This window comes from Oncorhynchus mykiss, chromosome 16, assembly GCF_013265735.2.
Source record: "Oncorhynchus mykiss isolate Arlee chromosome 16, USDA_OmykA_1.1, whole genome shotgun sequence".
Taxonomy (NCBI): domain Eukaryota; kingdom Metazoa; phylum Chordata; class Actinopteri; order Salmoniformes; family Salmonidae; genus Oncorhynchus; species Oncorhynchus mykiss.
This window is the reverse complement of record NC_048580.1, coordinates 46,422,911-46,448,922: the sequence shown is the minus strand read 5'-3', so window position 1 is coordinate 46,448,922 and position 26,012 is coordinate 46,422,911. Positions and strand designations below refer to the sequence as shown.

The window sequence follows — 26,012 nt, the reverse complement described above, 5'->3', positions numbered from 1 at the left end:
ATCGAAGGTGAGCATTTGCCCACTGAAGTCAGTTACGACGCAGAAATGTAGTCAGGTCAAGACACTGGTGGGAACGACGAGCACCCACACTTTTATCAGCTGTCTGGGTGGCTGATCTCAGACGATCCCGCAGGTGAAGAAGCCAGATGTGGAGGTCCTGGGCTGTCTTGGTTACACGTGGTCTGCAGTTGTGAGGCCGATTGGACATACTGCCAAATTCTTTAAAATGATTTTGGAGGTGACTTATGGTCGAGAAATTAACATTAAATTCTCTGTCAACAGCTCTGGTGGACATTCTTGCAGTCTGCATGCCAATTGCCTGCTCCCTCAAAACTTAAGAAATCTGTGGCATTGTGTTTTTTAGAAATGCCTTTTATTGTCCCCAGTACAAGATGCACCTGTGTAATGATCATGCTGTTTAATCAGATTCTTGATATGCCACACCTGACAGGTGGATGGATTATCTTGGCAAATGAGAACTGCTCACTAACAGGGATGTAAACAAATTTGTGCAAAAATGTAGAGAAATACGTTTTTTGTGTTTCTGGAACATTTCTGGTATATTTTATATCAGCTCATGAAACATGGGACCAACACTTTACATGTTCCATTTATATTTTAGTTTTTCTTCAAAAAAATTAAAGATCCAATTACTTTATCACGTTGTAGTTAGTTACGTTTATTTCCTATTACTGAACAGAAGGACGAGGGGCACCCAAATATGTCGTTCTGCCCCTGAACAAGGCAGTTAACCCACTGTTCCTAGGCCGTCATTGTAAATAATAATTTGTTCTTAACTGACTTGGCTAGTTAAATAAAGGTTAAATAATAAAAATAATACAAATACACTCCAGTCCCCATCAATGAGTGTGCGCACGTCGATTGGGGGTTTGGTCGGGGGGCGGGGACAATATACTGCAGCTGTCCATGGTTGGGTTTGGTGGGTGCGCACGGTTCTCTGGGATGCGACCATAATCACATACCGTTATTATATCTCTCTGGATCATTTCCCTATACAGTGCATCAAAACCAACTACAAGAGGTAAGCATTCTCATGGATGTGGATTGTTTCTTTTTTTGTACCCATTTTCCCTTTGCCCTTGAAAATTACTGCTGATTTGAGCGATTTCTATCTTACATCTAGAGAAGGCCAGCAAGCAAACCAACATGGATGCTGCGCAGTCCTGCTGGTGATGCAGCTACAGAGATTAACTGCACCAAGCATCGCATTTACAGATTCAAAATAATCCTGAATATGTATTATATTCTTTCTTTGTCCATATGGCAAACGGACATTCCATGAATGATGGTCATGTATTCAATTAACTTAACCAGCGTCAAAGCGTACTGGTTTTTACATTTTGCAAACGTCGATTTTTGTGAAAATGAGTCATTTGATCAGTCGTTGTGACATGGCCTATGAATGGTATCAGCTAGTTCGGTTGGAGGTTGAAGATACAGTAGTTTATTTCGGTTGGGGGTTGAAGATTATTTTACGACTAGTCCGCCATCTCAATAAATCTAGTCTGTTGCCGGCTGCTTCCTCAATAAATCTAGTCTATGTGGCCGGCTGCTTCCTCAACAAATCTAGTCTATGTTTCCGACTGCTTTCTCAATAAACCTAGTCTATGTGTCCGGCTGCTTTCTCAATAAACCTAGTCTATGTTTCCGGCTGCTTTCTCAATAAACATAGTCTATGTTTCCGGCTGCTTCCTCAATAAACCTAGTCTATGTTTCCGGCTGCTTCCTCAATAAACCTAGTCTATGTGTCGGCTGCTTCCTCAATAAATCTAGTGTATGTGGCGGCTGCTTCCTCAATAAATCTAGTGTATGTGGCGGCTGCTTCCTCAATAAATCTAGTGTATGTGGCGGCTGCTTCCTCAATAAATCTAGTGTATGTGGCCGGTTGCTTCCTCAATAAATCTAGTGTATGTGGCGGCTGCTTCCTCAATAAATCTAGTGTATGTGGTGGCTGCTTCCTCAATAAATCTAGTGTATGTGGCGGCTGCTTCCTCAATAAATCTAGTGTATGTGGCCGGTTGCTTCCTTGGATGTAAATAATGATTCTCACTCCCCAGGACCACCTACATTAAGTCTCAACATTTCCGACATGACTTTAAATTGAGCATCCGATTGAGTACATTATTTGAACTGTCTTCATTTTTTATTCAGGGGTAGGCCTATGATGGAAAATGCTCAAGATTAAGCATTTTGGCCTTAACCTCAAGGGCCTTCTGCAGTGATGGTTTCTTAATGCTATAGGCCCTTGAGATTCTCTGGATACTATATGCCCTTGTGCTGTCTGAAGCTATTAGTATCTTCGTGTTTGGAACATCAGCAAGGAGATTTGTTAACTTCTTACTGATTTCCTATTGCAACAATTGACAATGACAGTAGCTAGTTTGAAAAAATACCACTAGAGTACACATTGCAATTAAAGATAGTGATTTGCGTGAGACCTCAGCTCCAAATTTGACAACAGAGTGACTGAAAATGACAACAAGGGAATTTGTTATTGACTTAGCTACAGGATTCTGGCATTTGTAGACCTATTCTAAACACAAACCCAAGATAATTTAACAGTAAATTGTGACTAAATTGTCTAATCTGTTGTTGGAGGGAGAGGGCATCTATGGTTACAGGCAGATGATTTACTCTGGTCTCCTTTTACAGGGTAGGCCTACTGGAGTCAGGGAACCCCTGCTGACAGTGCACCAATTTGGAGTGGCGGTAGGGACAAGGTGTCCAATAGATTCCTGGAGTGTGGGAGTATTTAGTGAATTTGGAGCAGAATTGCACATGCACTGTATTTGTGAGAATGAAAAAAAACCACTGCTTTAGCAGGATGCTATAGGCTGAATAATAGAATAGCCATGACTCATTTATAAATAAACAGGTGCATTGCTTCCTTTTCTCTGTGTTCAGATTGTGAAGGACGTGAGGCATCATGGCAGCTCATGAACAGGCGAGGCAGCGCTCACTCTCCACCTCTGGTGAATCACTCTACATTGTGCTTGGCATTGACAAGCTAGCCACTCCCGACGATATCAAGAAATCCTACAGGTCAGTCAGAGGCACAGACACTTACTGTAGTAGTCATACTAATACTCATAAGTAACAAAAAAAGACGAATTCAATTTAGAGTTGTGCCACGTATAAATATAGCCTTACAGTGCATTCGGAAAGTATTCAGACCCCTTGACTTTTTACAAATGTTCTTACATTACAGCCTTGTTCTAAAATTGATTCAATTGTTTCCCCCCCTCATCAATCTACACCCAGTACCGCATAATGACAGAGCAAAAGCAGGTTTTTAGAAATGTATGCAAATGTATAAAACATTTAAAAAATGAAAAATGAAATGTACATAAGTATTCAGACCCTTTACTTTGTACATTGTTGAAGCACCTTTGGCGGTGATTACAGCCTTGAGTCTTCTTGGGTATGATGCTACAAGGTTGGCACACATTTATTTGGGGAGTTTCTACCGTTCTTCTCTGCAGATCCTCTCAAGCTCTGTCAGGTTGGATGGGGAGCATCGCTGCACAGCTATTTTCAGGTCTCTCCAGAGATGTTCGATCAGGATGAAGTCTGGGCTCTGGCTGGGCCACTCAAGGACATTCAGAGACTTGTCTTGAAGCCACTCCTGCATTGTCTTGGCTGTGTGTTTAGGGTCATTGTCCTGTTGGAAGGTGAACCTTCACCCCAGTCTAAGGTCCTGAGCGCTCTGGAGTAGGTTTTCATCGAGGATCTCTCTGTACTTTGAATCTTGTTTCTCATGGTCAGAGTCCTTTAGGTGCCTCTTGGCAAACTCCAAGCGGGCTGTTGTGCCTTTTACCGAGGAGTGGCTTCCGTCTGGCCACTCTACCAGAAAGGCCTGATTGGTGGAGTGCTGCAGAGATGGTTCCCCTTCTGGAAGGTTCCCCCATTTACACAGAGGAACTCTGGAGCTCTGTCAGAGTGACCATCGGGTTCTTGGTCACCTCCCTGACCAAGACCTTTTCCATTGATTGCTCAGTTTGGCCGGGTGGTCTGCTCTAGGACGAGTCTTGGTGGTTCCAAGCTTATTCCATTTAAGGATGATGGAGGCGCTGTGTTCTTGGGGACCTTCAATGCTGCATACATTTTTTGGTACCCTTCCCTAGAGCTGTGCCTCGACACAATCCTGTCTCGGAGTTCTATGGACAATTCCTTCAACCTCATGGCTTGGTTTTTTCTCTGACATGCACTGTCAACTGTGGGACCTTATATAGACAGGTGTGTGCCTTGCCAAATCATGTCCAATCAATTGATTTTACCACAGTTGGACTCCAATCAAGTTGTAGAAACGATGATCAATGGAAACAGGATGCACTTGTGCTCAATTTCGAGTCTCATAACAAAGGGTCTGGATACTTATGTAAATATGTTTATGTTTTGCAAAAATGTATAAAAACATGTTTTTGCTTTGTCATTATGGGGTATTGTGTGTAGATTGATGAGTTTTATTTAATACATTTTAGAAAGGGCTTTGACTTGTCTTTATTGGTAGGTTTTAATTCTCACTCTTTTGTGTTCTTAGAAAACTTGCGTTGAAATTCCACCCTGATAAGAACCCAGATAACCCAGAAGCTTCTGACAAGTTTAAGGAGATCAACAATGCCCATGCCATTCTGAACGATCCCACAAAGCGGAACATCTATGACAAGTACGGCTCCCTGGGACTGTACGTGGCTGAGCAGTTTGGCGAGGAGAACGTGAACACCTACTTTGTTCTGTCCAGCTGGTGGGCTAAGGTGAGACTGTGAGGGGACGTGGGGACGTGAAGGGTTGACACGTAGAGTGGACTTAGGGTCAAATATAACACTATATTTTATAACACAACCCCTATAAAAAGAAAACCTCTCTAATACTGTTGGCTATTGTTTTTTCTTCTTCTTGATATCTCTGTCTCTCTCTCACACACACCGCCTTGTTTTCCCTCTGCAGGCGTTGTTTGTGTTCTGTGGCCTTGCCACTGGCTGCTACTTCTGCTGTTGTCTGTGTTGTTGCTGTAACTGCTGCTGTGGGAAGTGTAAACCGCGGCCCCCAGAGGGCCAGGAGCCCGATTTCTATGTGTCCCCTGAGGACCTGGAGGCCCAAATGCAGTCTGACGAGAGAGGTGAGATCGACTGCTTATTGTGTAAGAAACATGTTTCTGCATGAACACAAATCACATAACTTTAGCAGAAGTTTGCGACCCTATCAGTAACACTTGACTTGTCTCAATTGCATTGTAATTTACTATGGAGTGCCATCATCACTGACCTTTTATATCTTACCCTGTGCGTGTGCGTGTGTAACGCTCTCTCTCTGACAGAGGGTGGCGGCGAAGCCATCTTGGTGCAGCCATCAGCGACAGAGACCACCCAGCTGACGTCAGATGGTCACCATTCCTCCTACCAAACCGACATGGGCTTCAACTAAACCCCATCCCTGTCCTGGCCTGCTACCCTGCCCCACCTTAAAAGGATGATAGGGGCAATCTGTTTTAACTTCACTAAGAGCGCCATGTCCTGGAGAGGAGATGGAGGAGCGAGCTTGGCCTACATACAAAACTCTTGAAGACCCCCCCCCCCCCCCCCCCCTCCCCCCCCATTTCCACCCTCTCCAGAATGGTCCAGTCTCGCCTCTTATGTAGGAAGAAAAAGAAAGAAATGGTTTGCTTCCTGCCCTTTTGTTCTTTTGTATCCTTTTGGCCTTTGACCTCACAATCCTCCATCCCCACAGTCCCCTTTCCATATTCAGTGTGATGGTGTAGCATGCACTGAGAAAAAAAATCTTTGTTTTCATTTGTTGAATGTGACATTTGTTGTGTTTCCCGAATTCTGTTGGTGCATAGGTATGTGCAATACGTACAGACCAGTCAAAAGTTTGGACACACCTACTTATTCAAGGGCTTTCCTTTATTTTGACTATTCTCTACATTGTAGAATAATTGTGAAGACATTAAAACTGAAATAACACATATGGAATCATGTAGTAACCAAAAAACAAATTAAAATCTATTTTATATTTGAAATTCTTCAAAGTAGCCACCCTATGCCTTTATGACAGCTTTGCGCACTCTTGGCATTCTCTCAACTGTCACAGGAAAGGAAGACCCAGAGTTCCCTCTGCTGCAGAGGATATGTTCATTAGAATAATTGCACCTCAGATTGCAGCTAAAATAAATGCTTCACAGAGTTCAAGTAACAGACACATTTTAACATCAACTGTTGAGAGGAGACTGCGTGAATCAGGCTTTCATGGTCGAATTGCTACAAAAAAACACTACTAAAGGACACCAATAAGAAGAAGAGACTTGCTTGGGCCAAGATACATGAGCAATGGACATTAGACCAGTGGAAATCTGTCCTTTGGTCTGATAAGTCCAAATTTGAGATTTTTTGTTCCAACCACCGTGTCTTTTTGAGATGCAGGGTAGATGATCTCTGCATGTGTGGTTCCCACCGTGAAGTATGGAGGAGGAGGTGTGATGGTGCTTTTCTGGTAACACTGATTTATTTAGAATTCAAGACATACTTAACCAGCATGGCTACCACAGCATTTGGCAGCGATATGCCATCCCATTTGGTTTGCGCTTAGTGGGACTATAATTTGTTTTTCAACAGGACAATGACCCAACACACTTCCTGGCTGTGTAATAGATATTTGACCAAGAAGGAGAGTGATGGAGTGCTGCATCAGATGACCTGGCCTCCACAATCACCCGACCTCAACCCAGTTGAGATGGTCTGGGATGAGATGTACCACAGAGTGAAGGAACAGCAACCAACAAGTGCTCGGCATATGTGGGAACTCCTTCAAGACTGTTGGAAAAGCATTAATCAGGAAGCTGGTTGAGAGAATGCCAAGAGTGTGCAAAGTTGTCATCAAGGCAAAGGGTGACTACTTTGAAGAATCTCAAATATAACATATTTGGATTTGTTTAACACTTTTCTGGTTACTACATGATTCCATATGTGTTATTTCATAGTTTTGATGTCTTCACTATTATTCTACACTGTAGAAAATAGTAAAAATAAAGAAAAACCCTTGAATGAATAGGTGTGTCCAGACTTTTGACTAGTACTGTATTTGTGAGTGTGATTCCTTTGGGGTACAGTTTACTTGATGTTTTTTGCTCACTGATAAGAGAGGCTCGGCTCAGGGAGTTCTGGATTGTGAGGTGTTTTGCTGTTCATTGTCTTTGCTTCATGCTGGAGTAATCATTACACATCCAAGGTTTGAGCTACACAATGCTCAGTTTGGAATTGCCATCAGCTGATGCCAGTTATAAACATACAGCTCCTTTCCTTCATCTTTTAAACCCATCGATTTGGACTCCTGTTTACCTGTGTTTGTGCCCTTCCAAGTGCATTGTGGTTATGTTGCCCTGAGACCTGTGCATGTAGAAGGGGGGTGGGGATTTACGACGGCAATATCATGAAATGCGGATGATGATGTCATTGTTTTCTTAACATTTGGTGGGTCTGGGCTTTTCCGTTATCTGACTTGGCTTACTTTGGTCTCTTGTTTTGTGTAGGAAGTATTGTTTTGTCCAGCCCCTGAAACCTGAATTGAATGCTTGTAATCTTGCCTCTAACTTCCCTGCATTGAAGAACTGACTAACAGCAGAAGATAAATATGATATATATACGTTTGTTTACACATGTGTATATTTTGTGTAGCTTACTTGCCACTGTGCCACCCACAGTCCCGTTGGATTGCTTGGACGCGTCTCTGAGCAACACTTCTTCTCTTCACATTTGAACAGATGTTCTCGATATCCAGTTATTTAATACGTTTTACCAGTGCTTTCTGTTCTTGTGGTTCCAAGTGGTACCCCACACGGTCTAAGCCAAGAACCTTGACCTGATCCATATTTAGAGTGTGATGTCCATTTTATTCCGAGCACTATTCATCTATGTTTAGATGTGACGAAAAAGATCATGTTTAGGAAAATATTGTGAGCATTTGAAGAATATTATCATCATCGTGTTTTTATAGTTGTGTTGAAGGGAATTCTAAAGAGTTTTGTAATTGTCCAATGCTGTTAATTTGTGTTTACCATCATTGAATTGTGAGTGTCGATATTGGTACTTTCTAAGTCATTTCATGAGCTGGCTAGCACTACTACAGGCAGCTCTTATCCTAGAACCAGAATATACTAATGTTTTTAATAGAAATATATAGAGCGGAATATACGTCCAGTGTAACTAATACATAACTTGCCATAAACAGCCATTATCTTCATTGTTTGTTTCTTTCATTAATGCCAATTACGTGTTTCAATGGTTTACAATGATGGGTTTCTGAGCTCCTCTTGCCTGCCCTCTGCTTTTGATGGTATGGTTATTTGACCTGTGTGATCCTTTTACAATGTTTGCTGTGCCCTCCTGAGAAAAAAATTCCATAGATATACCTACCTATTATCGCTTCTTCATTGACATGTTGGAAAATGCTAATTGTTAAATGAGTTGAATGCAATGTGTTAAAAAAAAAACTAAAGACTACTGGATAAATGATCAGGAAATGGTGACGTAACATTTTCTTGATACAGAGGACATATAGTGTAATGATAGTGATATAGTAATTTGATGCAATTTTATTTAAGGTATCTTATTTTATCATGGTTTTGATGATGAGCGGCTATAGTTATAAATGGTATGTTGTTTTGATGTGGCCATTAAATTTTGCAACGCATGGTTTAATGGTTAAGGTCTCTTGTACATACACTTAAATATGTAGTATAAATCTTGACCTTTATGTTGTAGCATGGTAATACTTGTGTGTCTGAAAGAAAACAAAGTGGGTCATTGATCTGATTTGCTGTTGGTAAAATAAATGTTCTTGAACATTTACCTTTGTTTTGTTTATCATTTCAATTCTCATGCTATGCTGCAATTACGATATTCAAGTATCATTACGTGTCGTGCTATTACAGTAGACTGAAAACCATAATATTCTACATTCAATAGGCCTATGAAATACTGTAGGCCTTCTCTAGAATATGAGGTAGATGGAGACAGAGCCCGTGCTGTGGAATCCTCTCTTCAGCTCTCACTCATTTTACCACTTGGTGGATATTTTACCAACGCTGAAAGATCCAGCACAGCCTGCACAGGTGGCTGTTTGTGTTTCCCGCAGCAGCAGCAAAGTTCGTTCTGAATGAATTAGGATAGCCTATACTTGATAAAATAACATCGATGAACAATATGGACAATATGTATACAAATACATCGAATTTGTTTACTCGACAGGGGTACGCCACCATCATCTCACACACTCACGTGCGGGATTAACTCACATTCTTAAAATACTTAGGTGTTGAATAAACAACGCAACATAACGTTAATATTCCAAATAAGACTACATTATGTTCTTGATTTCCTGTATATAGCTTTGGCATGTAAACCATAGCGTGATACTGAATGTGAGTATAGAGAAGCATTTGAGACATCCATTATTGAACAGTAGGGATTGGACACCATTTAGCAAAAGCTAACGATAGCACGAACACGGAAAAGAAGTGCTGGGTGAAACGGAGTTGTTCATGCCTCTGCTGATCATGAATAGGCAAGGTAAGTTACTATGGCTAGATTGTTGAATTGTTCAATGAATGAATGAATGAATGACATCCTACTCTGTATTACACGGTGAGATAAAGAATACTTGCCTAGATAGCCTTTCATGCTATGCGTGATTAGCCACACGCAATGCTATTGCTAGCGCTACAGGTAGGCATGGAATTCAGCACCATGGACTGCGCACTGGGCGAAATGGAGAACAACGAATGGGAGTCCTCTTGACAGCGGAGATAAAAATAAAAAAACATATATATATATATATATATATATATATATATATACGTTTAGAGTTCAATTCTACACATTTTGCCACATTGTAGAGAAAATGTTGCTGTTTTAAAACAGGTTTGCTGCAGTTCTAAACAATTTGCCATGGTGCGGAGAGAAACATTAGCAGTTCTAGAGCTAATTTCCTGCAATTCGACAGATTTTGCCATAGGGTCTAGAGAAATGTTTTGCATTGTATGTTTAATATGATATCTGACTGAGTGTGACTAACAAAATCAATGGCTGCCCTCCGGTCTATACCCGTGATTACTACAAGTTTAGATTGCTGGCCGCTAGACTATCTTACCCATCTTTAAAAAACTGAGCTGACATGGGCTAATTGAGTGACTGATATTACAAGAGAAAGACTGCTGACGCACAACCAAATTTCGAAATTGCACCTTGTGCATTTTACTATTCTAACTCTCAGCAGTAAGTTGGTATTGGTATTTTGGTATTTTATTAGGGTCCCCATTAGCTAATGCAAAAGTACACAAATAAAAAAATATGATACAGAATGACATAATACAGAACATCAATAGACAAGGACAGAAACACATAATCAATGCATACACACAAACTATCTAGGTCAAATAGTGGAGAGGTGTGCCTCGAGGTGTTGCTTTATCTGTTTTTTGAAACCAGGTTTGCTGTTTATTTGAGCAATATAAGATGGAAGGAAGTTCCATGCAATAAGGGCTCTATGTAATACGGTACGCTTTCTTGAATTTGTTCTGGATTTCGGGACTGTGAAAAGACCCCTGGTGGCATGTCTGGTGGGATAAGTGTGTGTCAGAGCTGTGTGTAAGTTGACTATGCAAACAATTTGGTATTTTCAACACATTGTTTCTTATAAAAAGAAGAAGTGATGCAGTCAGTCTCTCCTCAACTCTTAGCCAAGAGAGACTGGTATGCATACTATTTATTTCAGCCCTCTGATTACAATCAAGAGCAAAATGTGCCACTCTGTTCTGGGCCAGCTGCAGCTTAACTAAGTCTTTCTTTCAGCACTGGACCACACGACTGGACAATAATCAAGATTAGACAAAACTAGAGCCTGCAGAACTTGCTTTTGGATTGTGGTGTCAAAAAAGCAGAGCATCTCTTTAGTTGAGACTAGTTGACTAAATTAAGATGAACTGCCAGTAGAGCAGTAATTTATGTCAACAACTGAACATTTATGAAGTCACAGTTCGAGCATTGATATGGGTATGCATTGTAGACAGTAACATCTATCATTTCAAAGGTTACAGTGGGGAAAATGTTACACCAAGGAACATTTCCATTGGAATATCAGGAATTGGAAGTCCGACTAACGGTCTATCAGAGGAGGATGAGTTTGATTTAAAGATGGAGCTGGCAAAGGTATTATACTCTCTGTGTCTGTCCAACTTTGCCCTTTTGTCCCATTCTTCATGTTGTCAAACATTGTCATATTCATTTATGTTGAATCTGTCTCTTAGCAAAATAATTTGTTCAGATTTTGATTTGCACCCAAATTAATGGAAAAAGACAAGTCATAGAAAATCCACAATTTATTATTTTTAGTCTGAACGTTGTAAACTTTTCTGTCATTTTTTTCTGCTCAGACGGAGGATGAAATACAGACTTTGCGGCAGGTACTCTTGGCCAAAGAGAAATATGCAATGGACATCAGGAGGCAGCTGGGTACTGGCCCCTTCAGTGAGATTAAACAAAACCTGTCCAAAGGTTGGCAGGAAGTCCAGACCTCCAATGCGTAAGTACTTCCACCTGTGAGATGCCCTCATGATGTCACACAACACTCCTGCTTCTTCAACCGCCTATACAACATCAGAAATGTATTAAAGTAACCCGAGGCATTATAAAGACTAAATTACCCATCTAAACAAAGTTAGCTGACATGGGCTGATTGAGTGACTGTCACTGAATTACATAACAAACTTGACAATAATACATCAGAATTAGTATCAGAATAGTAGTAATAATAATAATAATAATAATTTGGTGGGTACTGGCAAAGACCAAAGCTGGCAGGAGTACCGTTGAGGACATTGGTGTCTCTCTATCACACGTGAATGATCTTTTAAACAAACAAATGGAGACCTACAAGTAGTTGTTACAACAACAAGAAAATAGCTTCAAGTGTTTTGTCCAAATACTTGTAGATTCTACTAATAAAATAATGGACGACCTGACCAGAGAGGTCCAGGACCTGAAGAACATTTTGCAGTTCTCCCATGGTCAGCTCTATGAGTTGATGACAGCAATCTGTAAGTCATTGAGAGAGGACATCAGTTCAAGGCAGAATAACATGGTTGTGGACAGAATTGCAGAATCTCCACATGAGACCTGGACTGAGTCTGAGGACAAAGTGAGGGAAATGATCTCTGAGAAATTGAATATGGACCACAGGAAGATTGAGGTGGAGCACGCCCACGGGACTGGAAAACCCGGCACAGGTGATAGGCCCGGGCCGATAGTGGTCAAGTTCCTGAGGTTCAAGGACAAGGTAGATGTTCTGGAAAGAGTGAAGAACTTGAGAGGAACGTATATCTTAGGAAATAGGTAACTGAGATAACTGATCCCAGCCATGAAAGCTGCCAGAGCGCGTGGGGACATTGCTTACATCCGCTATGACAGGCTCATTGTCCAACCTCCCTCCCAGAAGCCTGGAAGGGATGAGAGAGTCAAGCCTATGGTTTCGTAGCTTCAACCCCACAACACACACACACACCAATTGATTAATGGACTGCTGAATGTATATTTTGTTCTCTTGCTTTGTTTGCTCTTTTCAGTATTATGTCTATCTCTGATAAGCTACCCAGGAAAGGGATGAAAATAGCCCATATTAATATACAGTGCCTTGCGAAAGTATTCGGCCCCCTTGAACTTTGCGACCTTTTGCCACATTTCAGGATTCAAACATAAAGATATAAAACTGTATTTTTTTGTGAAGAATCAACAACAAGTGGGACACAATCATGAAGTGGAACGACATTTATTGGATATTTCAAACTTTTTAAACAAATCAAAAACTGAAAAATTGGGCGTGCAAAATTATTCAGCCCCCTTAAGTTAATACTTTGTAGCGCCACCTTTTGCTGCGATTACAGCTGTAAGTCGCTTGGGGTATGTCTCTATCAGTTTTGCACATCGAGAGACTGACATTTTTTCCCATTCCTCCTTGCAAAACAGCTCGAGCTCAGTGAGGTTGGATGGAGAGCATTTGTGAACAGCAGTTTTCAGTTCTTTCCACAGATTCTCGATTGGATTCAGGTCTGGACTTTGACTTGGCCATTCTAACACCTGGATATGTTTATTTTTGAACCATTCCATTGTAGATTTTGCTTTATGTTTTGGATCATTGTCTTGTTGGAAGACAAATCTCCGTCCCAGTCTCAGGTCTTTTGCAGACTCCATCAGGTTTTCTTCCAGAATGGTCCTGTATTTGTCTCCATCCATCTTCCCATCAATTTTAACCATCTTCCCTGTCCCTGCTGAAGAAAAGCAGGCCCAAACCATGATGCTGCCACCACCATGTTTGACAGTGGGGATGGTGTGTTCAGGGTGATGAGCTGTGTAGCTTTTACACCAAACATAACGTTTTGCATTGTTGCCAAAAAGTTCAATTTTGGTTTCATCTGACCAGAGCACCTTCTTCCACATGTTTGGTGTGTCTCCCAGGTGGCTTGTGGCAAACTTTAAATAACACTTTTTATGGATATCTTTAAGAAATGGCTTTCTTCTTGCCACTCTTCCATAAAGGCCAGATTTGTGCAATATACGACTGATTGTTGTCCTATGGACAGAGTCTCCCACCTCAGCTGTAGATCTCTGCAGTTCATCCAGAGTGATCATGGGCCTCTTGGCTGCATCTCTGATCAGTCTTCTCCTTGTATGAGCTGAAAGTTTAGAGGGACGGCCAGGTCTTGGTAGATTTGCAGTGGTCTGATACTCCTTCCATTTCAATATTATCGCTTGCACAGTGCTCCTTGGGATGTTTAAAGCTTGGGAAATCTTTTGTATCCAAATCCGGCTTTAAACTTCTTCACAACAGTATCTCGGACCTGCCTGGTGTGTTCCTTGTTCTTCATGATGCTCTCTGCGCTTTTAACGGACCTCTGAGACTATCACAGTGCAGGTGCATTTATACGGAGACTTGATTACACACAGGTGGATTGTATTTATCATCATTAGTCATTTAGATCAACATTGGATCATTCAGAGATCCTCACTGAACTTCTGGAGAGAGTTTGCTGCACTGAAAGTAAAGGGGCTGAATAATTTTGCACGCCCAATTTTTCAGTTTTTGATTTGTTAAAAAAGTTTGAAATATCCAATAAATGTCGTTCCACTTCATGATTGTGTCCCACTTGTTGTTGATTCTTCACAAACAAATACAGTTTTATATCTTTATGTTTGAAGCCTGAAATGTGGCAAAAGGTCGCAAAGTTCAAGGGGGCCGAATACTTTCGCAAGGCACTGTATGTAGCCTTAGAAATAAGGTTCATGAAATCCATAACTTGCTAACATCAGATAACATTCATATATTAGCCATTTCTGAGACTCACTTAGATAATTTATTTGATGATACATCAGTAGCAATACAAGGATATAACATGTATAGAAGAGACAGAAATGCTTATGGGGGAGGTGTTGCTGTATATATTCAGAGCCATATCCCTGTAATGCTTAGAGAAGATCTTATGTCAAGTGTTATTGAAGTGTTTTTGTTGCAGGTTCACTTGGCACATCGAAAGCCTTTTCTTTTGGGGTGTTGCTATAGGCTACCAAGTGCTAACAGTCAGTATCTAAATAATGTGTGAAATGCTTGATACTGTATGTGATATAAACAGAGAGGTCTACTTTCTTGGGCACCTGAATATTGACTGGTTTTCATCAAGTTGTCCGCTCAAGAGGAAGCTTCTTACTGTGACCAGTGTCTGTAATCTGGTTCAGGTTATTAATCAACCTACCAGGGTGTTTACAAACACTACAGGAACAAGATCGTCCACATGTATCGATCACATTTTTACTAATACTGCAGAACTTTGTTCTGTACTTCCGGCGCCGACAGAGATGGCCGCCTCGCTTCGCGTTCCTAGGAAACTATGCAGTTTTTTGTTTTTTTACGTGTTATTTCTTACATTAGTACCCCAGGTCATCTTAGGTTTCATTACATACAGTCGAAAAGAACTACTGAATATAAGATCAGCATCAACTCACCATCAGTACGACCAAGAATATGTTTTTCGCGACGCGGATCCTGTGTTCTGCCTTACAAACAGGACAACGGAGTGGATCCTATGCAGCGACCCAAAAAAACGACTCCGAAAGAGAGGGAAACGAGGCGGTCTTCTGGTCAGACTCCGGAGACGGGCACAGCGCGCACCACTCCCTAGCATTCTTCTTGCCAATGTCCAGTCTCTTGACAAAAAGGTTGATGAAATCCGAGCAAGGGTAGCATTCCAGAGGGACATCAGAGACTGTAACGTCCTTTGCTTCACTGAAACATGGCTCACTGGAGAGACGCTATCCGAAGCGGTGCAGCCAACGGGTTTCTCCACACATCGCGCTGACAGAAACAAACATCTTTCTGGGAAGAAGAGGGGCGGGGGCGTATGCCTCATGGCCAACGTGACATGGTGTGATAAAAGAAACATACAGGAACTCAAATCCTTCTGTTCACCTGATTTAGAATTCCTCACAATCAAATGTAGACCGCATTATCTACCAAGAGAATTCTCTTCGATTATAATCACAGCCGTATATATCCCCCCCCAAGCAGACACATCGATGGCTCTGAACGAACTTTATTTAACTCTTTGCAAACTGGAAACTATTTATCCGGAGGCTGCATTCATTGTAGCTGGGGATTTTAACAAGGCTAATCTGAAAACAAGACTCCCCAAATTTTATCAGCATATCGATTGCGCAACCAGGGGAGGAAAGACCTTGGATTATTGTTACTCTAACTTCCGCGACGCATATAAGGCCCTGCCCCGCCCCCCTTTCGGAAAAGCTGACCACGACTCCATTTTGTTGATCCCTGCCTACAGACAGAAACTAAAACAAGAGGCTCCCACGCTGAGGTCTGTCCAACGCTGGTCCGACCAAGCTGACTCCACACTCCAAGACTGCTTCCATCACGTGGACTGGGAGATGTTTCGTATTGCGTCAGATAACAACATTGACGAATACGCTGATTCGGTGTGCGAGTTCATTAGAACTTGCGTTGAAGATGTCGTTCCCATAGCAACGATTAAAACATTCCCTAACCAGAAACCGTGGATTGATGTCAGCATTCGTGTGAAACTGAAAGCGCGAACCACTGCTTTTAATCAGGGCAAGGTGTCTGGTAACATGACCGAATACAAACAGTGCAGCTATTCCCTCCGCAAGGCTATCAAACAAGCTAAGCGCCAGTACAGAGACAAAGTAGAATCTCAATTCAACGGCTCAGACACAAGAGGCATGTGGCAGGGTCTACAGTCAATCACGGACTACAGGAAGAAATCCAGCCCAGTCACGGACCAGGATGTCTTGCTCCCAGGCAGACTAAATAACTTTTTTGCCCGCTTTGAGGACAATACAGTGCCACTGACACGGCCTGCAACGAAAACATGCGGTCTCTCCTTCACTGCAGCCGAGGTGAGTAAGACATTTAAACGTGTTAACCCTCGCAAGGCTGCAGGCCCAGACGGCATCCCCAGCCGCGCCCTCAGAGCATGCGCAGACCAGCTGGCCGGTGTGTTTACGGACATATTCAATCAATCCCTATACCAGTCTGCTGTTCTCACATGCTTCAAGAGGGCCACCATTGTTCCTGTTCCCAAGAAAGCTAAGGTAACTGAGCTAAACGACTACCGCCCCGTAGCACTCACATCCGTCATCATGAAGTGCTTTGAGAGACTAGTCAAGGACCATATCACCTCCACCCTACCTGACACCCTAGACCCACTCCAATTTGCTTACCGCCCAGATAGGTCCACAGACGATGCAATCTCAACCACACTGCATACTGCCCTAACCCATCTGGACAAGAGGAATACCTATGTGAGAATGCTGTTCATCGACTACAGCTCGGCATTCAACACCATAGTACCCTCCAAGCTCGTCATCAAGCTCGAGACCCTGGGTCTCGACCCCGCCCTGTGCAACTGGGTACTGGACTTCCTGACGGGCCGCCCCCAGGTGGTGAGGGTAGGCAACAACATCTCCTCCCCGCTGATCCTCAACACTGGGGCCCCACAAGGGTGCGTTCTGAGCCCTCTCCTGTACTCCCTGTTCACCCACGACTGCGTGGCCACGCACGCCTCCAACTCAATCATCAAGTTTGCGGACGACACAACAGTGGTAGGCTTGATTACCAACAACGATGAGACGGCCTACAGGGAGGAGGTGAGGGCCCTCGGAGTGTGGTGTCAGGAAAATAACCTCACACTCAACGTCAACAAAACTAAGGAGATGATTGTGGACTTCAGGAAACAGCAGAGGGAACACCCCCCTATCCACATCGATGGAACAGTAGTGGAGAGGGTAGCAAGTTTTAAGTTCCTCGGCATACACATCACAGACAAACTGAATTGGTCCACTCACACAGACAGCATCGTGAAGAAGGCGCAGCAGCGCCTCTTCAACCTCAGGAGGCTGAAGAAATTCGGCTTGTCACCAAAAGCACTCACAAACTTCTACAGATGCACAATCGAGAGCATCCTGGCGGGCTGTATCACCGCCTGGTATGGCAACTGCACCGCCCTCAACCGTAAGGCTCTCCAGAGGGTAGTGAGGTCTGCACAACGCATCACTGGGGGCAAACTACCTGCCCTCCAGGACACCTACACCACCCGATGTCACAGGAAGGCCATAAAGATCATCAAGGACATCAACCACCCGAGCCACTGCCTGTTCACCCCGCTATCATCCAGAAGGCGAGGTCAGTACAGGTGCATCAAAGCTGGGACCGAGAGACTGAAAAACAGCTTCTATCTCAAGGCCATCAGACTGTTAAACAGCCACCACTAACACTGACACTGACTCAACAAAAGAGTTGAAGTCTATGGAATCACTACTAAGAGCATTGTATTTGGTACAAATCATTCCTTGTGGCTGTTGAACAAGTTGAGGAGACTAAATTACCTTAGATTGTAAACTGTCACGGTCAATACATATAGATTCAATGGTTGTAAAGATGGGGAGAGGTCTGTCCGTAATAAAGAGATGCTCTGCTTTTTTGACACCACACTCCAAAAAGCAAGTTCTGCAGGCTTTAGTTTTGTCTAATCTTGATTATTGTCCAGTCGTATGGTCCAGTGCTGCAAGGAAATACCTAGTTAAGCTGCAGCTGGCCCAGAACAGAGTGGCACATTTTGCTCTTGATTGTAATCAGAGGGCTGATATAAACACTATGCATGCCGGTCTCTCTTGGCTAAGAGTTGAGGAGAGACTGACTGCATCATTTCTTCTTTTATAAGAAACATTAATGTGTTGAAAATCCCAAATGGTTTGCATAGTCAACTAACACACAGCTCTAACAAACACACACTTATCCCACCAGACATGCCACCAGGGGTCTTTTCACAGTCCCGAAATCCAGAACAAATTCAAGAAAGAGTACCGTATTATATAGAGCCCTTATTGCATGGAACTTCCTTCCATCTCATATTGCTCAAATAAACGGCAAACCTGGTTTCAAAAAACAGATAAAGCAACACCTCGCGGCACAACGCCTCTCCCCATATTTGACCTAGATAGTTTATGTGTTGATATGTAGGCTATGTGGGCCTTTAAAAAAAATTTAGTTCTGTCCTTGAGCCGTTCTTGTCTATTGATGTTCTGTATTATGTCATTCTGCATTATGTTTCATGTTTTGTGTGGACCCCAGGAAGAGTAGTTGCTGCTTTTGCAACAGCTAATGGGGATCCTAATCAAATACCATATACATATACTGTACACTGAAAAAAAAAAGAAATCTGTCAATTTAAATACGTTCATTAGGCCCTAATCTATAGATTTCATATGCCTGGGAATACAGATATGCATCTGTTGGTCACATATACCTTTTAAACAAATTAGAGTCGTGGATCAGAAACCCAGTCAGTATCTGGTGGGACCACCATTTGCCTCATGGAGTGCAACGGACATAGCTTCTTCGCATAGAGTTGATAAGTCTGTTGATTGTGGACTGTGAAATGTTGTCCCACTCCTCTTCAATGGCTGTGCGAAGTTGCTGGATATTGGTGGGAACTGGAACACATGTCGATCCAGAGCATCCCAAACAGGCTCAATGGGTGACATGTCTGGTGAGTGTGCAGGCCATGGAAGAACTGGGACATTTTCAGCTCCCAGGAATTGTGTACAGATCCTTGCGACATGGGGCTGTGCATTATCGTGCTGAAACATGAGGTGGCACGACAATGGGCCTCTGGATCTCGTCACGGTATCTTTGCTCATTCAAATTGCCATTGATAAAATGCAGTTGTGTTAGTTGTCCATAGCTTATGCTTGCTCATACCATAACCACACCGCCACAATGGGGCACTCTGTTCACAATGTTGGCATCAGGAAACCGTTCGCCCACACGACGCCATACACTCTGTCTGCCATCTGCCCAGTACAGTTAAAACCGGGATTCATCCGTGAAGAGCACACTTCTCCAGCGTGCCAGTGGCCATCGAAGGTGAGAATTTGCCCACTGAAGTCGAACTGCAGTCAGGTCAAGATCCTGGTGAGGATAACGAGCACCCAGATCAGCTTCCCTAAGACGGCTTATGGTAGAGAAATGAACATTCAACATTTATGAGAAATAAGCTTTTTGTGCGTATGGAACATTTCTGGGATCTTTTATTTCAGCTCATGAAACATGGGACCAACACTTCACATGTTGCATTTCTTTTTCTGTTCAGTATATTTGTCCTATTTCACACATGTACTTGTGTATAATTGTGTATTATATGCATTTCCCAACTCCCCCTGAGACACTATCAGATTTGAAGGCATTCAAAAACTGTGGATAGACTTCAAACTAATGGAGAGCCTTTGCAAATGAACCAGGGCAGATTTGACTCTGACTTAATGTGAGTAAAAGTTGGGCAAAGGTGAACCAAGCCTGCCAAAGCAGCTATTGCATCTATTATTATTTCTGGCAGAACGTTGTAGAAAAGCATACAATGTCAGCACCCTGTTTTTGCCTGGCATAATACCTACAGTACATAATCCTGAAATGCATGCTCATCTTCAGTACTTAATGCTTTCTCTAAAATGGCGCTCTGATGATAATGTACCTCTGTATTTACAGATATCTGACAGCCTCAGCTACTCTGGAAGACATCAGTCAATCTAACGTGTGAGTGGTCACTATCCATTATATATGTGAATTTAACCAAGACGGGCTTTGCTAAAAGGGTTCTTGTTCTATGTTGTTCTAAGCTCTATGTTGGAACAGCTGATGGGATTTTAAGGTCAGCTGGATCAGAGGCCTGTTAATAGCCTGTCCAATAGCCTTTCTTAACATTGGCAGCAGCATTAACAACAGGCTGTGGCTGGCCTGGCCGGGGAGGGAGCACTTTACTTGGTGAAAACAGAGGGGGTGGGGGGAATCTGGCTATCTGCACTAGGACAGGGTGACCACGAAGGTGCTGATGGCTCATATTTTGGGGTTTCACCCATCGTGCTTCAACCAGGCCATCCGTGCTCATAGCATGTGTCCTCCTGCTGATGCTGTGGTGGAACACAGCAAGCTCGTCACTGTGAAAAGGAGGATCCAAGAAAGTGGATGGGCCAATATGCAAATTAAGTCCTTGCGTAGGGTGTACTTTGAACAAACCTCGGTGACATAAGTTAAGTTTTGCCCTTTCCCCCTTGATATACTATAGTAGTCATGCCAACTGATTGGTAGTCAAAATATAAACTTCCTGTCTTTTCTAGATCTCCGACTCTCTCTCTTGCTTTCTGTGACTAGGTATAAGAGGACCCAGGAGAGTATCTCTAATGCAGGACAGATGACCAGTGCTGCCCTGTCCACAGTGGGTGTGGCCATTACAAGGAGACTTGGAGACATGAGGTACCCTCAGCTCATCCTCCTGCACACCCTTCTGTTCTTTCCATCTTCCTTCACCACCACTATTACTCATCTGTCCACCAGCAGTGTCCACCCTTCATATCGTCACTTTGTCTTAATCCACTAAATCAATCATCTTTTTAATCCAGTTATATATATATATATATACATACACACACACACACACACACACACACACACACACACACACACACACACACACTGAGTGTACAAAACATTAGGAACACCTGCTCTTTCCATGACAGACTGACCAGGGGATTCAAGGTGAAAGATATGATCCCTTATTGCTGTCACCTGTTAATTCCACTTTAATCTGTGTAGATGAAGGAGGGGGGGGGGGTTACAAAAATATTTTTAAGCCTTGAGACAATCGAGACATGGATTCTGTATGAGCAAGACAAAATATTTAAGTGCCTTTGAACAGGGAATGGTAGTAGGTGCCAGGTACACCGGTTTGAGTGTGTCAAGAACTGCAACGCTGTTGGGTTGTTCATGCTCAACAGTATATATATACAGAACCAGTCAAAAGTTTGGACACCCCTACTCATTACAGGGTTTTTCTTCATTTTTATAATTTTCTACATTGTAGAATAATAGTGAATAACTATGAAATAGCACAAATGGAATAATCTATTAACCCAAAAAATGTTGTGACAAAGTATGGGTGGTATACAGAAGATAGCCCTATTTGGTAAAAGACTAAGTCTGACGTGGCAGCGTGGTAGGCATAGTTTGTTGCATGACTTAATCACAACAATTGAGGATTGGCTGATAACTACAAAACAAACATTCTGGATAATATTGAGAATCTGGAACTATTTATTGATCCGTATTTTGATATGCTCGAAAAAGAAACGCATACATCGAAGTGAACAAGAGAATACCTTTCCTCGAGTTCTACAAGCGAAACCAAAAATTCAAAATGTCACATTGGGAGGGGGACGATTTTATAACTGTCTCCAGAAGATAGAGCATTGCTTACAAGCATGAGCGAGCAGTTCAAAAAAAAAATATATTGCCTGGGTTACTGGGGGAGTTTGAGGCCTTAAAAATAAGAATGGATTACAGTAATAAAATGAAATACGAGTGGAAAATATGATATTGAAAACTGCCGTGGACTCCCTAGAAGACACTACAGAGAGGCTACGGTATGATAATAAAACAATGAAAGCCGAATTACTTGATCTAAAGTGCAGAAGTATGAAAAATTATATTGTTATAATGGGAATAAAAGGAGGATGAACACAAACTATTTGTCAACGGAGGAAAAATCAAGGTGTTCAGGAAAAGTAATCTCAATATGACGGACGAACAGGTGGAAACAATTGATTTTCATAGGGCTCCCCGTTTTTCGATGGCAGAGCAGAGGGAAGGCCCCGTCCGATCGTAGCTATGCTGACCCACCTCAAAAGGAAAATTGCTTTGTTACAACAGGTTAGAGAATTGAAGAACACCTCATTCTCTATTGATGAACAATTTCCCCATAAAATAGTGGAGAGACGACGTGCCCTGTACCCCACTTTCAAAAGGCTCCGAGCAGTGAAGCAGAATGTTCGTCTAGTGGTCAATAAATTATATGTAAACAACCAAATGTTCAAGGACTCTTAAGATTACAACGTGGCTGTGAGTGATAGCTACCTCCTGTTGAAGTAGTCCCCGATAGATATTTGCACCGCGTTAAACAGTACACATAACTTTTTTTGTTTGTTGCATGAACAACTTTTTTTATTCATGCAGTATGGAACCGTGGACTTAAAATACGGTTGGACTTATGGTAATGCAGAATGGGTATGATGAACTTATTTATCCCTTTTCTATATGGACTTAATATCAGGTTTTGATTTAGGGGAAGGCAAAGATGGGTAAGGCTGACCTTTTTTCTTATGATTTATTTACTTATTTAATTTGAAGATTGTACTTTAGAAATAGCAAGTTTTTTTTTTAAAACTTTATATGATATGGCCTAATTGTAGAGGTCGTGTAAATTATGACTTCAAATACATTATTGTTCGCTGATGTGAATTGGAATGAATAGCTGTTAAGATAAAACGTAATAAATATGAATATAACTATTATAGGGCAATGATAAAGGACAATATCATTAAAAACCTGCCTAGGTTCTCTATTGGAATAGGCCTAAATGATCCTAAAATAATTGGTGTCATTTGCCTTTTACATTTAAAATCTCATTATAAAAAATGTAAAAGGATGATTATTGTCCTGTTACACACCAGCAAATGGATAAGGTATTGTCAACAGGGTTGTTGTCTCTATTAGTGTGGTGGGCTGGTTAACACGGGGATAAACTGATTAAAGTTAACGGTAGAACACTTCTCTAAGCGAGAGAGAGGTATATTATATATTTCTATATAAGCTATTTATGCTACCTTTTTATATTCTTGATCGTAATGATATAGGCCTAGGTGTAAAACAGCCGAGGTGCTAGAGCAACAACCCTGGAATAAAAAACGAAATGTTCTTGGCCAACGTGCCATGGCTGTGTCGGTCGATTGTAAATTAAACTTGGGTATTCCTTTTTTTGCTTTTTGAAAGAAAAGCAAAAAAAATATGATCTGTTAAAATAACATCAAATTGATTAGAAATACAGTGTAGACATTGTTAATGTGGTAAATGACTATTGTAGCTGAAAGGCTGATTTTTTTAAATGGAATATCTATGTAGGCTTACAGAGGCCAATTATCAGCTACCATCACTCCTGTGTTCCAATGGCACGTTGTATTAGCTAATCCAAGTTTATCTTATAAGTTTAATTGATCTTTAGAAACCCCTTTTGAAATGGTGTTAGCACAGCTGAAAATTGTTGTTCTGATTTAAAGAAGCAATACAACTGTCATTCAAAATGTAACAAGTACTTTTGTGTGTCAGGGCAAATGTATGCATGCAGTAAAAAGGTTCTAAGTTTCTTTAGGAATGTAGTGAAGTAAAGTTGTCAAAAATAAATAGTTAAGTACAGATACCCCAAAAAATGCTTAAGGAGTACATTCCAGTATTTTTACTTAAGTACTTTACACCACTGCCCTTCACAGGACACATTGTTGAGGACAAAGGTTTCTTCTTGTGCATTTGTTTACGCAATCACAGGGAGAAATTCAACAGCCTTAATCGAATCAGACCAGTCGGTCTTAATTGGCAACATTATCCCTTTATCTACTTTACTGTTCCTTCATAGCCTTTAAATTGAGCCTGCGTAAAGGATAGCTGTCGCTGTGATGCATTTTTGCTTGCCATTAATTGTTTGAGTATTTTTTATATATATACACACACACACACTCTTCTCATACAGCGCACTGTCAATATTTACACCTCCATGTGGCCTCTTGATTACTTTATCTGACCATCTCTCTTTCCCGATCTCTTTCCTGGAACGCTGCCCATTAACCGGACAGGGCACTGCCTTTGCCAAGCCCACCTCGGTAAGGATAGTAGGAGTTCCCTGGCCTTGTGATAGTGAAAAACCTTGATTTCGATGTGATATATTCGATGTGATATATTAAGCTGCTACTGATCTTATCTGTTTTTCTTGCTCATGTGCTATATACTACTATACTACATGATGTACTACTATACTACATACTGTACTACTACTGTATACTACATGATGCACTCCTATACTACATGATGCACTCTTATACTACATACTGTACTACTACTGTATACTACATTATGCACTCCTTTAATACATGATGCACTACTACTGTATACTAAATGATGACCTACTATACTACTACTTTATACTACATGTTGTACTGCTATACTAGTACTTTATACTACATGCTGTACTACTATACTACATGTTGTACTGCTATACTACATGATCTACTACTATATTACATGCTACACTACATGATGTATTGCTATACTACATGATGTACTTACTACATGATGTACTGCTAAACTACATGGTGCTCTTACTAATCTCTCTTTGTCTCTGTTTCTGCTCTCGGACGCACCAGCCCCTCCTTGGGCCACTCCATCAGTGTCCCTGCTATGTCAATGAGGTAAAACACTGGGCACACTACTGCACTACTACTACTTTCTGCAGTACCTCCATAGGCGGTGAATTATGTTTGAATGATATTAACTTCGTCCCCAGGCTAATTGCGAACAGTGCTTGGGGAGGAAGAGTCTGGTGAACAACATTAGAATGACATTAATGCTGCAAGTAAATAAAGTTACATTTAAAGCTGAAAAACTTACTTTAACCTGAAGTGATACCTCAAAGTGAATTCCATTGTTTAAGAGATGTGTCTTTCTGCCTTCTTGTAGACATTCCAATACATTCAAGTCCTTTTGAAGACATGGTGTGAAGCGTGAAGGTAAGTGTCTGTGAGAACAATCACAAACATAAAGAACAGAAAATACTCTATTTTCACCATCTTTAATATTACAACTAATTCCTCATGTCTCTACTGGCTTCTGTCTCTCCCACACAGAACAAGGTGTCCAGGATTCTAGGGATTGGCGGAGATATCGCTGGGTCTGAAAGAAGCCCATCTCAGAACAGTGGTTCCTTCCAACATAATCTATTTTTCTCTCAACCATCTGTAATCTCACTACTCCCTTCATTACTTTAACCTGATGTCATGGTCCACACTACCCCTTCAAAGAGTAAACATTATGCAGGAGGTTGATAACTTGGGTATGGCTTTGACAGTGTTGGTTCCAACCTTTCATTCATTCTAAATATGATGTAGTATTTCCAATATGTAGTTATGTACACTGCTCAAAAAAATAAAGGGAACACTTAAACAAAACAATGTAACTCCAAGTCAATCACACTTCTGTGAAATCAAACTGTCCACTTAGGAAGCAACACTGATTGACAATAAATTTCACATGCTGTTGTGCAAATGGAATAGACAACAGGTGGAAATGATAGGCAATTAGCAAGACACCCCCAATAAAGGAGTGGTTCTGCAGGTGGGGACCACAGACCACTTCTCAGTTCCTATGCTTCCTGGCTGATGTTTTGGTCACTTTTGAATGCTGGCGGTGCTTTCACTCTAGTGGTAGCATGAGACGGAGTCTACAACCCACACAAGTGGCTCAGGTAGTGCAGCTCATCCAGGATG

The 26,012-nt window shown here is 41.7% G+C and overlaps 2 protein-coding genes across 7 annotated transcripts; both read left to right on the top strand.

The window, feature by feature from the left end:
• The first annotated feature begins 888 nt into the window (after positions 1 to 888).
• Positions 889 to 6,000, top strand: LOC110492749 (dnaJ homolog subfamily C member 5-like). 5 transcript variants are annotated; one of them, XM_036945821.1, is made up of 6 exons: positions 889 to 1,042; positions 2,674 to 2,741; positions 2,926 to 3,063; positions 4,562 to 4,775; positions 4,969 to 5,161; positions 5,339 to 6,000. In XM_036945821.1, coding segments are annotated over exons 3-6 (525 nt in total). In that variant the 5' UTR covers positions 889 to 1,042; positions 2,674 to 2,741; positions 2,926 to 2,947; the 3' UTR covers positions 5,341 to 6,000. The 5 variants fall into 5 exon arrangements, with proteins under 5 accessions (XP_036801716.1, XP_021422890.1, XP_021422891.1 ...); XM_021567215.2 differs by having other exon boundaries at positions 2,674 to 2,730; positions 4,969 to 5,140; positions 5,339 to 5,997; XM_021567216.2 differs by having other exon boundaries at positions 4,969 to 5,140; positions 5,339 to 5,997.
• A 3,108-nt stretch (positions 6,001 to 9,108) lies between these two features.
• On the top strand, positions 9,109 to 25,771 carry LOC110492750 (tumor protein D54). Of its 2 annotated transcripts, XR_005036386.1 has the most exons (10): positions 9,110 to 9,584; positions 11,104 to 11,222; positions 11,447 to 11,595; positions 20,137 to 20,184; positions 20,800 to 20,901; positions 24,327 to 24,353; positions 24,894 to 24,938; positions 25,034 to 25,102; positions 25,207 to 25,256; positions 25,374 to 25,771. XR_005036386.1 is itself a non-coding variant. In XM_036945822.1 (9 exons), the coding sequence occupies exons 1-8, from the start codon at positions 9,557 to 9,559 to the stop codon at positions 25,232 to 25,234; spliced, it is 546 nt and encodes a 181-aa protein (XP_036801717.1). In that variant the 5' UTR covers positions 9,109 to 9,556; the 3' UTR covers positions 25,235 to 25,256; positions 25,374 to 25,771. The 2 variants fall into 2 exon arrangements, 1 of the variants encoding a protein (XP_036801717.1); XM_036945822.1 differs by lacking the exon at positions 25,034 to 25,102 and having other exon boundaries at positions 9,109 to 9,584.
• Positions 25,772 to 26,012: the final 241 nt, after the last annotated feature.

Coding starts and splice junctions, on each gene's coding strand:
- LOC110492750 (XM_036945822.1), top strand. CDS start 9,557: ATGCCTCTGCTGATCATGAATAGGCAAG. Junction 9,585..11,103: donor GCTGATCATGAATAGGCAAG/GTAAGTTACTAT, acceptor ATCATTTCAAAG/GTTACAGTGGGGAAAATGTT. Junction 20,185..20,799: donor GACATCAGTCAATCTAACGT/GTGAGTGGTCAC, acceptor TTCTGTGACTAG/GTATAAGAGGACCCAGGAGA.
- LOC110492749 (XM_021567215.2), top strand. CDS start 2,948: ATGGCAGCTCATGAACAGGCGAGGCAGCGCTCACTCTCCACCTCTGGT. Junction 3,064..4,561: donor GATATCAAGAAATCCTACAG/GTCAGTCAGAGG, acceptor TTGTGTTCTTAG/AAAACTTGCGTTGAAATTCC. Junction 4,776..4,968: donor TGTCCAGCTGGTGGGCTAAG/GTGAGACTGTGA, acceptor TTCCCTCTGCAG/GCGTTGTTTGTGTTCTGTGG.